We start from the raw sequence: 15899 nt of genomic DNA, 5'->3' as shown, positions 1-15899 counted from the left end.
CTGTGTGTATTATCAAAAGTGTCTGAGGGTATAAAACTGATGTGGCACTACCATTTCATTGTTATGAGAATTGCAGACATCTATAAGAGACAAATATGGCTCATATATGTTTAGGTTTCTTGACTTGCAGCCATATGGTCCCTTTTAAACCCTTCCAACATTACCATATTGGAAAAAACTTTTTAATAAACATAGGATTACATGTACTATGGAATTTGTAGTTTACAAGTTAACTTGCCCATGTAAATGCTAAAGTTAAGACCAATTCATGTATTTGGAAAAATAAATAAAAAATCAACTCCAATTATATTACTCATGTGGATAAAATATGGAGCAGAGCAACTCTACCACTGTTAACAAATCATGATTCAAATATAGATGCTGTATACTTAAAATTTATTCATTAGAAAGGCTAGTAACTTTAATCATTGTGCAAATAACCAAGATTTAATTGGCATTTATTTTAATCAGCGTATTATTCAAGTGTACTCATTTATTTTACTATAAAATGTTATCATTTTAAATCATCCTAAAAATTTTACTTTTATAAACAAAAGAAAATGTATTTTTTAATAAAATTCACAAATGACAAGTCGTATTTCTGCACAACTCCTATCATTCCATAATCCTGAACTATACATTTCTACACAATCCTCATTCCCACTTGTATCATTGGGTTCACCAGTATACCAGTTAGAGAAGCGGATTATCACTCCATTTGGGTATCTAAAAGTTCCCTCAGTCTGAATGTCATTAATACCAAGAAATGCAGACTTATTATTGAGTAAATCCAAGGATAGTACAGCTTGGTTCTCTTCTGCATTCGTTGGTGAAGCAAGCTGTCCTCCAGCTGAAGAGCAAATTGCTTTTCCGTCATTGTAATTTGCTTCCTTGCCATTTGTAATATAGATTTTGTCACCACTGCTTGCTCCTTTAGAGAAGACCAGGGCTTAAAGAAAATAAAACATGTATCAACTTTAATATTTAGCTTTATGAAATAATATTACACAGCAATAAAATGTTTCTAGCATTCTGTGACATAACTTGGAATCATAGATTATTCAGATTACAAAAAAGATTTAACTATATCAAATTGTAAATAAAAAAAAATACATATTGAAGAAATTAAGATTTCTGGCATATTCTGCAGGTGTTTCCAATAAACTTATTTTGCTGGATAGTCATATATGCTGGACCTAAAAATATCCTGGGAAATGTCAAATATATCAGTTTCTACATATCTAAAATGGCAAGTAACAAAATATATAAAATTAATGCAATAAAAATGTGTATAAAGGCATCAGCTAAACGAAGAGTAGGCAACCTCCAGCAACTTATGAGAATTATATACGTAGTCCTTAATATCTGCAGTGCTAAAGGTTGCCTACCCCTGATCTAAATCTAAAATACCTCTGTAAGTTTGACAATCTTTATTTTTGTTTTATAAAAATATTTGTCAACAAACAAGACACACACTGAGAAGTCGTCAACTCAAACCAAGTTATTATATGCAGAATGGATACATATTTTGTGTTTATGTCAAGTTATTCAAGGTAATACAAATAAAATACTTTAGTCTGAACAATTTTGCAGAGGTGAAAGCATTGGACAACAAATAATCTTAGTGGAGTACTCGTGTAAGAGGCACCGCTCTCGCCATCCATTTAAAGCAATTCTGAGACCTCTGCTATTTATTCCACTATCACCCGTGACACTCCTTGTGGATTTTATAGAATAAAAGGCGAGGTTATAAGATAAAGAAAAGGTTATAAAAAAAAAAATGAGAAAGGAATTAGGGGGAAAGGTTAAGAAAACTAAAAGAGTGAGAAATAATACGGGGTGAAAGCAATGCCGGATATGGAGCCCTTGTCTCGGCATCCGCAGCGCCCATCGCCCCAACTAAGGAGTCCCATGTAGTCTGTCCTAGGAGCCCATAGTTGTGCACATCTTTCCTACCTTCCATGAAGAGATGCAGTGAAAGTTTCCATGTCATACAATTCTTCCAGTTTGGTCAACCACTGCCAAGTTGTAGCGACATAAGTCATGCACCATCTGATGGAAATGAATGCTATCGCAGCATTTAGCAGGTGTCTCGTCAGATACTTCTGATATTAGACCATGAAGACCTATCCCATTATGGGGAAATCTTCGAGCAGGATCACCAGATGTTAATGTCAGTACCTGCCTCACATCTAATCTCCAACAGGTTTCTGGAACTGTTAGGAACATTTGATGGAGCCTGTGACTTTGTCCTGGAGAGGCCTGCGCGCCTGCCTCCACCCCTGCGACTATGGCCCCGGGGAGATTGTACCCTCTTAAATCAGCATTTGGGCTTATGGACTGTTATCGGACGGTGTATGGCCCTTTAAGAACCGTCGGTGGGCACATTGTGACTTTGGTGAACAATGCCCCTTTAAGACTATGGCCCCTGGAAGATATTGCCTGTTAAAGACTATTTTAGCAGATTGGATTTTAAAATACTCTTGCTGCCCCTTTAAATTGTATTGGAGCAGTTCTGCAGCTTTAAATTGGCACTTTGGATGCAGCCGAAGTGTCGAAGTGGCAGCCATTCGACGAACGAACATGTGGCGGCGGCCATCTTTGTTCATTCGAACAAGGTCAGCAGTATGTGTAGCCAAATCCATGGAACTGAAATCGGCTACACATTTCAACCAACACGCTGACCAGGGGTCAAGTCCTGGAGAAAAAAGTGTGGGAACTCACCCATGATTCCCCCCCCCCCCCCCTAAAAAAAAAAATTACACTCCTATGCATATAGTGCAGTTCAGGGTGTGTATAATGAATGTACTGTGTTTGTAGTGAGTGCAGTCTGTATAATAAATGTAGTGTTTTTGTAGTGAGTGCAGAATGTGTATAATGAATTTAGTGTCTGTAGTGAGTGCAGAATGTGTATAATGAATTTAGTGTTTGTAGTGACTGCAGAGTGTGTATAGTGAATGTAGTGAGTTTGTAGTGAGTGCAGAGTGTGTATAATGAATGTAGTGTGTTTGTAGTGAGTGCAGAGTGTGTATAATGAATGTAGTGTGTTTGTAGTGAGTGCAGAGTGTGTATAATGAATGCAGTGTGTTTGTAGTGAGTGCAGAGTGTGTATAATGAATGTAGTGTGTTTGTAGTGAGTGCAGAGTGTTTATAATGAATGCAGTGTGTCTGTAGTGAGTGCAGTGTGTATAATGAATGCAGTGTGTTTGTAGTGAGTGCAGAGTGTGTATAATGAATGTAGTGAGTGCAGTGTGTATAATAAATGTAGTGTGTTTGTAGTGAGTGCAGAGTGTGTATAATGAATGTAGTGTGTTTGTAGTGAGTGCAGTGTGTGTATAATGAATGCAGTGTATTTGTAGTGAGTGCAGAGTGTGTATAATGAATGTAGTGAGTGCAGTGTGTATAATAAATGTAGTGTGTTTGTAGTGAGTGCAAAGTGTGTATAATGAGTGCAGTGTGTTTGTAGTGAGTGCAGAGTGTGTATAATGAATGTAGTGTGTTTGTAGTAAGTGCAGAGTATGTATAATGAATGTAGTCTGTTTGTAGTGAGTGCATAGTGTGTATAATGAATGCAGTGTGTGTAGTGAGTGCAGTGTGTATAATTAATGTAGTGTATTTGTAGTGAGTTCAGAGTGTGTATAATGAATGTAGTGTGTTTGAAGTAAGTTCCGAGTGTGTATAGTGAATGTAGTGTGATTGTAGTGAGTGCAGAGTGTGTATAGTGAATGTAATGTGTTTGTAGTGAGTGTAGAGTGTGTATAATGAATGTAGTGTGTTTGTAGGGAGTGCAGTGTGTATAATAAATGTAGTGTGTTTGTAGTGAGTGCAGAGTGTGTATAATGAATGTAGTGTGTTTGTAGTGAGTGTAGTGTGTATAATAAATGTAGTGTGTTTGTAGTGAGTGCAGGGTGTGTATAATGAATGCAGTGTGTGTGTGTGCTGGAAGATGTGCGTGCGTGTGCTGGATGATGTGTGTGTGTGTGTGCTGGATGATGTGTGTGTGTGTGCTGGATGATGTGTGTGTGTGCTGGATGATGTGTGTGTGTGTGTGCTGGATGATGTGTGTGTGTGTGTGTGTGCTGGATGATGTGTGTGTGTGTGTGTGCTGGATGATGTGTGTGTGTGTGTGTGTGCTGGATGATGTGTGTGTGTGTGTGTGTGCTGGATGATGTGTGTGTGTGTGTGTGCTGGATGATGTGTGTGTGTGTGTGTGTGCTGGATGATGTGTGTGTGTGTGTGTGCTGGATGATGTGTGTGTGTGTGTGTGTGCTGGATGATGTGTGTGTGTGTGTGTGCTGGATGATGTGTGTGTGTGTTGGATGATGTGTGTGTGTGCTGGATGATGTGTGTGTGTGTGTTGGATGATGTGTGTGTGTGTGTGTGCTGGATGATGTGTGTGTGTGTGTGCTGGATGATGTGTGTGTGTGTGTGTGTGCTGGATGATGTGTGTGTGCGCTGGATGATGTGTGTGTGTGTGTGCGCTGGATGATCTGTGTGTGTGTGTGCGCTGGATGATCTGTGTGTGTGTGTGTGCGCTGGATGATCTGTGTGTGTGTGTGTGCGCTGGATGATCTGTGTGTGTGTGTGCGCTGGATGATCTGTGTGTGTGTGTGCGCGCTGGATGATCTGTGTGTGTGTGTGCGCTGGATGATCTGTGTGTGTGTGTGCGCTGGATGATCTGTGTGTGTGTGTGCGCTGGATGATCTGTGTGTGTGTGTGCGCTGGATGATCTGTGTGTGTGTGTGTGCGCTGGATGATCTGTGTGTGTGTGAGCTGAAGGATGTGTGTGTGTGTGCTGGATGATCTCTGCGTGTGTGTGCAGTGGCGTACACACGATCCATGGGGCCCCGGTGCGAAAATTGATCTGTGAAACCCCCCCACACGTTTACTCTGCACGGGCCTGGGCCGCAACACATGGTGCGACCCCTGTGACCGCGTGATGTAAGCCAGTGCATGCAGATACACATAGACTTAAAGGACCACTATAGGCACTCTGATCACTTCAGCTCAATGAAGTGGTCTGGGTGTCAGTTCCCTCTAGTTTTAACCCTGCAGCTGAAAACATAGCAGTTTCAGAGAAACTGCTATGTTTCACTAAGGGTTAATCCACCCTCTAGTAGCTGTCTCACTGACAGCCGCTAGAGGAGCTTCCGCGATTCTCACTGTGAAAAATCACAGTGAGAAGACGCTGGACGTCCATAGGAAAGCATTGAGTAATGCTTTCCTATGGGCAGTTTCAATGCGTTCCCGGCTTCGCTGCGCATGCGCATTCGGAGCTGAGAGGCGGATCAGGGCGGAGAGATCCCCAGCGCAAAGGGAGCCCGGCGCTGGAGAAAGGTAAGTGCTGAAGGGGTTTTTACCACACACACACTCTTACGAACAGACACATACACACTAGCTAACAGACACACACATTTACTGACAGACACACTTAGTGACCGACATACATACACTCTCACTGACAAACACACTCACTAACAGACACACACAAATTAACACACTCAGTAAGACACACACAGTAACACACTCACTGACACACAAACACACACACTGACACTCACTAGCAGACACACACAACTAACACACACACTAACAAACACACAAAAACTAACACTCACTGACACTCACTAGCAGACACACACAAACTAACACACTCAGTAACAGACACACACACTAACACACACACTGAGGGCTGCACACAGAGGGTGCTGCACACAGAGGGCAAGGGGGCTGCACAGAGAAGGGGGAATGAACTGCACAGAGGGGGAAGGGGAATTCACACAGGGGGTGGGGGCTGCACACAGAGAGGGAAAGGGGGCTGCACAAAGGGGGGAAAGGGAGATTCACACAAAGGGGAATTAACTGCACAGAGGGGGGAGAGGGGGAAATTAACTGCACAGAGGGAAAAAGGGGGATTCATACAAGGGGGAGAGGGCTGCACAGAGAGGGGGAAGGGGGCTGCACAAAGTGGGGGAAGGGGGCTGCACAAAGGGGGGAATGAACTGATACCGGAGAAACTGACGGAAGCCAAGCACAGAGAGATGGACACAGGTTTCTTCAGGAAGGAAGAGATTCTTTATTGGATCACCGATCGGGACTCAGAGGGACTAGCGTCACCAAAATACAGCAAAGTCTGAGTACTGAATACATAGAGTACATTCCTTATATAGCACTGTAGCTCCTCCCACAATTAACTACACCCACACATACCCTTAACCTATTTAATGAATAGAGTCTAAACTCATCCATCCGGTCTAACCACGTGGCTCATCTGATACAAAGGAGAGGGACGCGTAATTCCAGTTCTTACATTCCTGCACCTGGTCAGTACAGTGATGACAGTATCTTAGCTACGTGTTATTAACTAACTGATACTACAAACACATATACATACATATGCCTTGTGGCAATCTTAGCCTGCTAAACTTGTATTTTACTGGAATTACATCACATTCCCCCCTTTGATGCCTCTGATATTTCACAATTACTTGAGGCATCACTTAACCTTGGTTTGCATATACCTCACAGCTAGGAATGTCGGTACCTCTACCTTCCTGAATATAAAAACACATATAAATAAACACTATCAAAAGCACATCTTTCGCCGTCATCCTCAGTCTTCGTCCGTGCGATGGAACCTCAGCTTCCAGGATGTGAGGGCTGCAGGGAATGGAGTTCTGCTCATCTTCACAGGTGTCCCTTCGAGACTTTCCTGGCTTATACACTATGTGATGGTAAGCGGACAGGCTTTATTATGGCCTTCTCACTCACACCTGTAACAATAAAATTTGTAATCCACAATAATTCCTCGTTACTCCGACTGAGTAGTGCGTTTTAACCGGATCTTGCAGGGATTCTCTGGATCTGCTGTAACTTGCCAAGAATCGACTGCTGCTGGTTTAACCCTGGAGTGATGTATCCACGGAGTCACTTCTGCTACTTTTATTGCTGTAGGGGTAGACAAAAGAACAACATAAGGACCTCTCCACTTGGGCCCTAACGGTACATTATTCCACTCTTTAATCCACACTTGATCTCCTGGATGGTAACTATGAACAGGGGGATAAATATTCACAGGTAATCTATCTTGTACCCATTTCTGTACCTCCTCCATAGTCTTACCCAACTCTACAACCTGCTGCCGGGTAATTCCTTCTCCCAACTGACTCAAGTCCCCCCTTAAGTTACCAAGTACGGGAGGTGGTCGCCCATACATGATTTCAAAAGGAGAGAGGCCCATCCTTCTGGTAGGGGTACTGCGGATTCGCAATAAAGCTATGGGTAAGAGAACGTTCCACTTAAGTTGGGTTTCCTGACACATTTTAGCCAACTGGTTCTTTATAGTTCTATTCATTCTCTCTACCTTACCAGAACTCTGGGGTCTATATGCAGTATGAAGCCTCCACTTTATACCAAGCATATGAGTCAGTTGTTGTAGGCACTGGTGAACAAAAGCTGGACCATTGTCCGATCCTATAGAACAGGGTAGTCCATATCGGGGTATTATTTCTCGTAGCAGGAATCTCACAACTTCTCCTGCTTTCTCTGTACGAGTAGGACATGCTTCTACCCAGCCTGAATAGGTGCACACAATTACCAGCAGGTAACGATGTCCACCCGATTTAGGCATCACTGTAAAGTCTATTTGTAGATCGGACATGGGGAGTCCCCCCATAAACTGGACTCCTGGTGGCTTTACTGGTCCTTGTCTTGCATTATTCTTAGCACACGTTACACATCTGCGTACAATGGCCTGAGTCAAGTTGGACAATCTTGGTATGTAGAAATGTTTTCTAAGAGATTCTTCAGTACTGTCTCTCCCAGAATGTGTCCCGTTGTGATAATTTTGGACAATTTCTACCGCTAGTGATGCTGGTATAACTATTCTTCCATCTTCTAGCTGATACCACTTGTTCTCCAGATACTTTCCCGGTTCAGTCTTTAACCACTCCTCTTCTTGAGCTGTATAAACTGGAGTCCATTGGGACAGTGGAGTTGGTATAAGAGCAGCTATATGCCCCACATACTCCTGTCTTCCTGATTCAGCAGCACGCTTAGCTGCACTATCTGCCATCCGATTTCCCTTGGTTACATCACCATCACCTCTCAGATGTGCTCGACAATGAATAATACCGACTTCTTTCGGCTCCCACACTGCTTCCAATAGTTGTAGGATTTCAGCTGCGTACTTGATTTCTTTGCCCTCTGAATTCAGTAGTCCTCTTTCTTTATACAAAGCTCCGTGGGCATGAGTGGTTAAAAACGCATACTTAGAGTCCGTATAGATATTTACTCTTAAACCTTCAGCCAATTGTAACGCTCGTGTTAGTGCTATTAATTCTGCCTTTTGTGCTGATGTTCCTTTCGCCAGTGGCCGAGCTTCTATCACCTTGTCTATTGTTGTCACTGCATATCCTGCATAGCGGATCCCTTCTTTCACATAACTACTGCCGTCGGTGTAATATTGAACATCGGGGTTCTGGATGGGAAAATCACGAAGATCTGGTCTACTTGAGAATACTTCATCCATTACTTCCAAACAATCATGTTGACTTTCAGTAGGTTGTGGCAAAAGGGTAGCTGGATTTAAGGTGTTTACAGTCTCTAAATGCACTCTTGGGTTTTCACACAACATTGCTTGATACTTGGTCATACGGCTATTACTAAACCAATGATTTCCTTTGTAATCCAACAACGTCTGTACTGCATGTGGGACTCGTACATAAAGTTCTTGACCCAGAGTGAGTTTATCGGCTTCAGCTACTAGCAGGGCGGCTGCAGCTACGGCTCTTAGACAAGGTGGAAGTCCGCTGGCCACTGCATCCAATTGTTTAGACATGTAGGCAACAGGTCTTTGCCATGATCCCAAGTACTGTGTCAATACTCCCACAGCCATTCTTCTTTGCTCGTGTACATACAGGTAGAATGGTCGTGTGTGTGATCAGGTAGACCTAATGCTGGGGCACTCATCAAAACCTTCTTCACATCTTCAAATGCCGTTTGTTGTTCTTGGGTCCATAGGAAGGGGTCGTGCTCTGTACCTTTGATAGCTGCGTACAGAGGTTTTGCCAGTATCGCATAGCTGGGAATCCATATCCTACAGAAGCCTGCTGCCCCCAAGAATTCTCGCACTTGTCTTCTATTCTTGGGTATTGGTATTTGGCAGACAGCCTCTTTTCTCTCTGGCCCCATAATTCTTTGACCTTCAGAGATATGGAACCCCAGATACTTGACAGTTGGCAAACACAACTGAGCCTTCTTTCTAGACACCTTGTATCCTGCCTTCCAGAGAATGTGTAGTAGATCGTGCGTTGCTTGCTGACAGATTTCTTTTGTAACTGCTGCTATCAACAAGTCATCTACATATTGTAACAATACACACTCTCCTGGGATGGACTCGAAATCCAATAGATCTTGACTTAGGGCTGAACCAAATAGGGTAGGTGAATTTTTAAACCCTTGGGGCAGTCTTGTCCAAGTCATTTGGCGTTTTGAGCCCGTTACAGCGTTCTCCCATTGGAAAGCAAAAATACATTGACTTTCTGCGGCAATTCGGAGGCAAAAGAAGGCATCTTTGAGGTCTAAAACTGTGAAGTAAGTAGCCCCGCCCGGAATTAAAGCAAGCAGGTTATATGGATTGGGTACAACTGGATGTATACTAACAACCGCATCATTGACTGCTCTTAAGTCCTGCACAGGTCGATACTCATCTGTGCCGGGCTTTTGAACAGGCAGCAATGGGGTGTTCCAGGGGGAAGTACAGAATTTTAGGATACCATACCGTATGAACTTATCCAGATAGGATTGGATGTTCTTCTTAGCCTTCTGCGGAATGTGATATTGTCTTAGGCTCACTGGATAAACCCCATGTTTCAGTTCAATTTTTATTGGTGGAATATTGCGGGCCAGTCCTGGTGGGTTGTTCTCTGCCCAAACTCCTGGTATGTTAAACAATGTCTCATCACTCCTAGGGTTTTGGCTAGTCAACACTGTATAAAGTCGCCACTCTTCTTCCTTTGGTACGGATAAAGTCATAATACCTGAAGGTCCATTAAACTTTAAAGATGTTGTTCCATCTGGTAGGAACGTAATCTGCGCTTGTAATTTGGATAGCATATCACGTCCCAGCAATTGGACTGGACATTCAGGCATATAAAGGAATTGGTGTTTTACTACGTGGCCTCCCAATGTACAGAGTCGACTTTTAAGAACCGGTCTTTCAGCACTTCTTCCAGTTGCTCCTATCACAGTAATAGTCCTTCCAGATGGAGGAGCAACTAGATTAGTCACCACTGAATGTTCAGCACCAGTGTCGATCATGAACGCACTCCTTTTCCCCCCTATTGATACATCGACCATAGGCTCCGCTCGACCAAGGGGGATGGAGCCCGGTCGGTATCAATAGTCCTCCATGACCGTGTCAGCCAATCCTACAAAGTCCCTACCTTCTCTATCGCGAGACCTTTGCGCTGCTGGAATATACCTGTCTTCCCTAACACTTCCTCTGTTCCCATTACTCCCTCTATAACCATTACTCCCTCCGGGACCTCCTCTACCTCTCGCTCTGCCTCTAAAGTTTCCGTAGCCTGCCCTGGGTAGGACCCTCTCGTACTGCTCTCTTTGCGGACATTCGTTCCTCCAATGCCCTTCTTCCTTGCAATACGCGCACTGATCCCTACTCAAAGGCTCCCTACTCCATCTATTATTGCCTCTATCTGGGCCCCGTTTATCTACGCCTGCGATCGCTACCGCTAGCATATCAGCCTTTTTACGCATCTTGCGCTCCTCCTCTTTCTTGCTTTCTGTTTCCCTATTCATATACACCTTATTAGCTACCTCCATTAGTTGGGTGATTGACATACCTGCAAACCCTTCTAGCTTTTGTAGCTTGCGCTTAATATCTCCGTAAGCTTGGCTGACAAAGGCGGAGTTCACCATTCGGGAATTGTCTGCGTCTTCCGGATTAAAGGGGGTGTACAAGCGGTACGCCTCCAATAATCGGTCATAAAAGACACTGGGCGCTTCATCGCTTTTCTGGATCACCTCAACTGTCTTCGACATGTTAATGGCTTTCTTTCCTCCGGCTTTCATGCCAGCAATTATAGCGTCTCTATAGGCTCTGAGTTGAACCATATCAGCACCATTTACGTTCCAATCGGGATCAGTGTTGGGATAATGTGTTGCGGCCCATGCTGCTGGATTAGCTTGGTTCAAAGCACGGGCTCTATCTTCTAATGCTTTAATGGCTGCTTGATTTATTCTTGTCCTTTCCTCATTGTTAAATAAAGTCATTAGTAACTGCTGGCAATCAGCCCATGTCGGATTATGCGTCTGTACTATTGAGGTGAACAGATCAGTCATGGCTTGTGGTTTCTCAGTATACGAGGAATTATGGGTCTTCCAGTTTAAAAGGTCGGTAGTGGTGAAAGGGACATATACGAAGACAGGGTCAGCGTGTGCCATTTGACCTGCGGCATCGATATAAGCTGACCCGGGATTTAAGCGAAGAGGCATCTGATAGTGCTTTAATTGTTGGGCACCAGTCAACTGTCGGGTTTGGATGGGGCTACGTAGGGAAGCGTCAGTCATGGGTTCCGGTCGGGGAGATATAGGGTATGGGGATGTGGGAGGTTGGTTTTGGGAAAAGGTAGTGAATAGAACACTTCGGGCCGAGCTAGATGAAGCTTGACCGGAAGTCTGAAGTGGCGCCAAATCAGGATATTCGTTTCTAATGGGGGTGGGTTCTGGTTCCGGAAGGGGAGATTTAGTACGAGGGGGGGTGGATCCTGTACTGGAGGAGGAAGCGGAAGTGGATGAGGGTAGTGAGGGAAGGGTTACAGGACTTCCTGTATTTGCGTCACTTCCTCTTACCGGAAAGTAAGGGGGCGGCAAAGGGATCTCGGACTCAGGGGGCGTGTCCAAAATGGGCCTAACACCAGTCCTAGTGGACGAACAAGTCCTAGCTACCATGAGGCGACACTGCTCCTCGTGGCATGTCTGGAGCCATTTTGGCGAGTCATTTACGGCCTGTCTCCAACAATCAATATAAGGAAACTGGCCGTAAAGTTCAGGCCTACCTGATACAGCCACGTGTAAGCGCTGTACCAGAGTTGGATCCAAACTGCCACGTGGCGGCCATGCCGCAACCAAAGTAGGCCACTCCCTAGTGCACAAAGTGACCAAACGTACAGGGGACATCTTAACCCCAAAATCACAAACTTTGAATCCCTTTTTAAAATTCTTAACCATACATCCTAAGGGATCCGGAATCGTTGACTGCGACGCACCCATATTTAACAGTGGAACGTCGTCGACAACGATTACTATACACGCGTACTATTCAACAGTCACACCCGTTTCCTCTGGCAACAGCACCACGTGGTACGATTACCAAGTGAAACGTACACAATAACAATAAACACTCAGGGAATTCCCGTACACACACAGCTGCTACACCAGTCACTATATAATCAATATTATGCCCTTTGGCGTAACTACACAGTCACCCACGCTATAATTCTCTATATACGAATTACCCGTCTATAACACACCCCAGTAACATCGTCTTTTACAAATAGCGGTTACAGTACGGTTAGCATAGGTCAAAGCACAAGTTAAGGTCACAATACAATTATTAGTGGTTATGGTGTTAAACATGCAATGGACGACAATGATTAGTACTTATTATATAATGTCAGTAAATATACAGGGTTATGGTACCGTGCACTATAATACAGCAACACACTATTAACACTCTCGCTAGACGGCTGAGCTCGCGCTATCTAACAAGATATACACTTTACTAAAACAATCGTTAACACATTTACAATTCCCAACTAAACTATTGGCCAGTACCTTGAATGGACTACCTAAAACTATATACACCCGTTTTGGTTAGCCACACTGCCCAATCACCACATATATAGCGAGCTAGAGAACCGAATTTACACAGGCGCCTCTTAGTCGCACTATCAAAAGTCTAGTGGGTTCCAAATTTACACGCCTTCCCACTTAGCCCAGATAGGATGAGAACTAGCGAACCGAATTTACACAGGCGCCGCTTAGTCTCCCGGTCCCTCCGACCTAGCGAACGTAATATACACCCTAGAACGCTAGTCTAGACAAGACACCGGTGTCCGGCTAGGGCTATCTTACACCTGGACCCCGCCTGACTAACCAAATCAAACGGTCTGACTAAAGAGCGTTCGATCGAGCGGTGCGCCTTCGCTCCTTCCCTCCGACAGAGGGGGCAGATACAGATTCAAAAACCCCTTTGGGCCTACCGCACAATCGGTATACCCCTAGCGGGTCCTGCCGTCTAAAACAGCAGTTGTCTTACCTCCTCGTTCCTGAACCTGAGTTCACACTCATCGACGGGGACACCCCAGCACTTCTCACGTAGAGGCCGATGATCTCCTGGACAACAGACCAGTGGCGCCGAGACGAAGGGAGGTCCACGCAGAAGTTCAGGGGTGCAGCCGTAGAGAACGTGGGCAAAGATAGACCGTCTCACGCCTCTGCCTCTCAGCTACCGTTGAACGATGAGCTTCCCGGCCAATGCACCAAATGATACCGGAGAAACTGACGGAAGCCAAGCACAGAGAGATGGACACAGGTTTCTTCAGGAAGGAAGAGATTCTTTATTGGATCACCGATCGGGACTCAGAGGGACTAGCGTCACCAAAATACAGCAAAGTCTGAGTACTGAATACATAGAGTACATTCCTTATATAGCACTGTAGCTCCTCCCACAATTAACTACACCCACACATACCCTTAACCTATTTAATGAATAGAGTCTAAACTCATCCATCCGGTCTAACCACGTGGCTCATCTGATACAAAGGAGAGGGACGCGTAATTCCAGTTCTTACATTCCTGCACCTGGTCAGTACAGTGATGACAGTATCTTAGCTACGTGTTATTAACTAACTGATACTACAAACACATATACATACATATGCCTTGTGGCAATCTTAGCCTGCTAAACTTGTATTTTACTGGAATTACATCACAGAACTGCACAGAAGGGGGAAAGGGGGAATCACAGAGGGGGTAAAGGGGTTCAAACAGGAGGAAAGGATGCACAAAGGGGGATGGGCAGCACACAGGATTGCCAAGGGACTCACTGTGGTGGGGATTAAGGACTTTAAAATACTACAACAATGCAATGCAAACAAAAACAAAAAACAACAACAACAATACACCTTCCTATTTGTTGTCCCCCTCACTTTGGCTTACCTTGGGTCAAAGAGGGGATACACAATGATCTGGACCTGGCCTGACTGGGGGGACTCTGCTCTGCACGATGCACAGCAACACTCAGTGTCTGCTACTTCCTGCTGTCAGACAGTGGCAGTGCTGAAGGGCTGCTGCCTGCTGGAGAGGCAGTGAGGGAGATCTGATTTCCTGCGGAGCAGGAGGAGAAGGTTCCTTCCTGGCTGCCTTACCACCTCCACGTTCCCCCCCTGGGCTCCACCTCCACGTTCCCCCCCCTGGGCTCCACCCCCACCCCCACTCCCTGCACCACACGCCCCAGTCAGACAGCATACCGGCCCCAGCTTACCTGCTGCATCAGTCACTGAGTCTGAGACTCAGAGCAGCCAGCCAGTTATCTGCCGAGGCCGCCCACAGCACCAGGAAGAATGTTATCTGACAGTAACAGCAGGGGCCCCCAACCCCCCCTCCCTCCCTGCTTCTTACCTTGTCAGGGAGGGGGGAGATCGCCTGGTGGTCCGGTGGAGGGAAGCAGCCGCTGCACACAGGGGCCATCACACGCTGTGTTCCCTCTGAGGCTCTAACTCTCGCGAGACTCGCCTGTGCGGAGCGTTGCCATGGTAACCCGTGGTCTCGCGAGAGTTAGAGCCGGAGAGGGAACACAGCGTGTGATGGCCCCTGTGTGCAGGTAGCAGGGCAGGTCCTGCAGGACTGGGAACGGGAACGGCGTTCCTGCTTTGGAAAAAGTGCAGGAACGCCGTTCCCATGCGTTCCTGCAGGACTCAAGCCCTGACGCTGACCATTACCTTCTCCTACACTCCGTTTTCAGCTGCAGAGACTAAGTCCCGTTCGAAGATTCGAACGCACGTTTGAATGGGTGATTTTTTCAGTGTGAAATTGACAGACCGCACAGCCCAAATCTATGGAACTGTTTTGGGCAGGAAAACTTTTGAACTAATGGAAGGATATGACGAGACCAATCTCGCCACTGTGCATTGGAGGAGCCTGGTTGCCTGCCTGCTGCCTTTTGACTATGGACCGGCATTTAAATACTTTATTTTCCTATGCAGAAAGGTCTATTCTTGTATTTCTGCTCTGGCAAGTTTTTACTTTCCACAATTCCGGTAAGTAAGGCTAGGATACCAGTGTGGAACCCGTCAGAAAACCCTGGGCGTACTTGGAGCATTTGGCACCAGGGGCGGATCCGATATGCTGCAACCCCCCACCAACCCCTCCCAGCAAAAAAATGTAAAAAACACCTGCAGTTTTTTTTTTTTTTTATGTATTTAGCACCGAGCAGTGTTTGTGTGTTTGAATGTAAGCATGTTTTTGTATGGAGTGTGTGTGAGTGCATGTACAGGTGTGTTTGCACGTATTGGCATATGAATGCAGTGTAGGCGAAATGCTGAGATGTATGCACATATACTCACATATACACACACTGGCACACATACACAGACACATAGGTACACACATGCAGTTACATAGAAACAGTCATAAACAGATACAGACAAACACTGATACGCACACATACAGACACAGAGAGAGAGACACACAGGCACAGACACACATACAGATAAACACACACATACAGACACACTGATACATACACAGACACACAAACAGATACACAGACACACACTGACACGTACAGATTTTATCTCTAAGTTGGCCCATATGTG

The 15899-nt window shown here is 45.1% G+C and overlaps 1 protein-coding gene across 1 annotated transcript in view; it reads right to left on the bottom strand.

The window, feature by feature from the left end:
• Window positions 1-569: 569 nt before the first annotated feature.
• Window positions 570-15899, bottom strand: part of LOC134574801 (pulmonary surfactant-associated protein D-like) — a 63623-nt gene continuing 48293 nt past the window's right edge. Inside the window, exon 4 of the mRNA XM_063433869.1 lies at window positions 570-949. Within this exon, the coding sequence (XP_063289939.1) occupies window positions 570-949 (380 nt within the window). The remainder of the gene's footprint in view (window positions 950-15899) is intronic.

The sequence above is a fragment of the Pelobates fuscus genome, chromosome 10, assembly GCF_036172605.1.
Source record: "Pelobates fuscus isolate aPelFus1 chromosome 10, aPelFus1.pri, whole genome shotgun sequence".
Taxonomy (NCBI): domain Eukaryota; kingdom Metazoa; phylum Chordata; class Amphibia; order Anura; family Pelobatidae; genus Pelobates; species Pelobates fuscus.
Note: the sequence above shows the minus strand (reverse complement) of the source record. Positions and strands in the feature narration are given on the sequence as shown.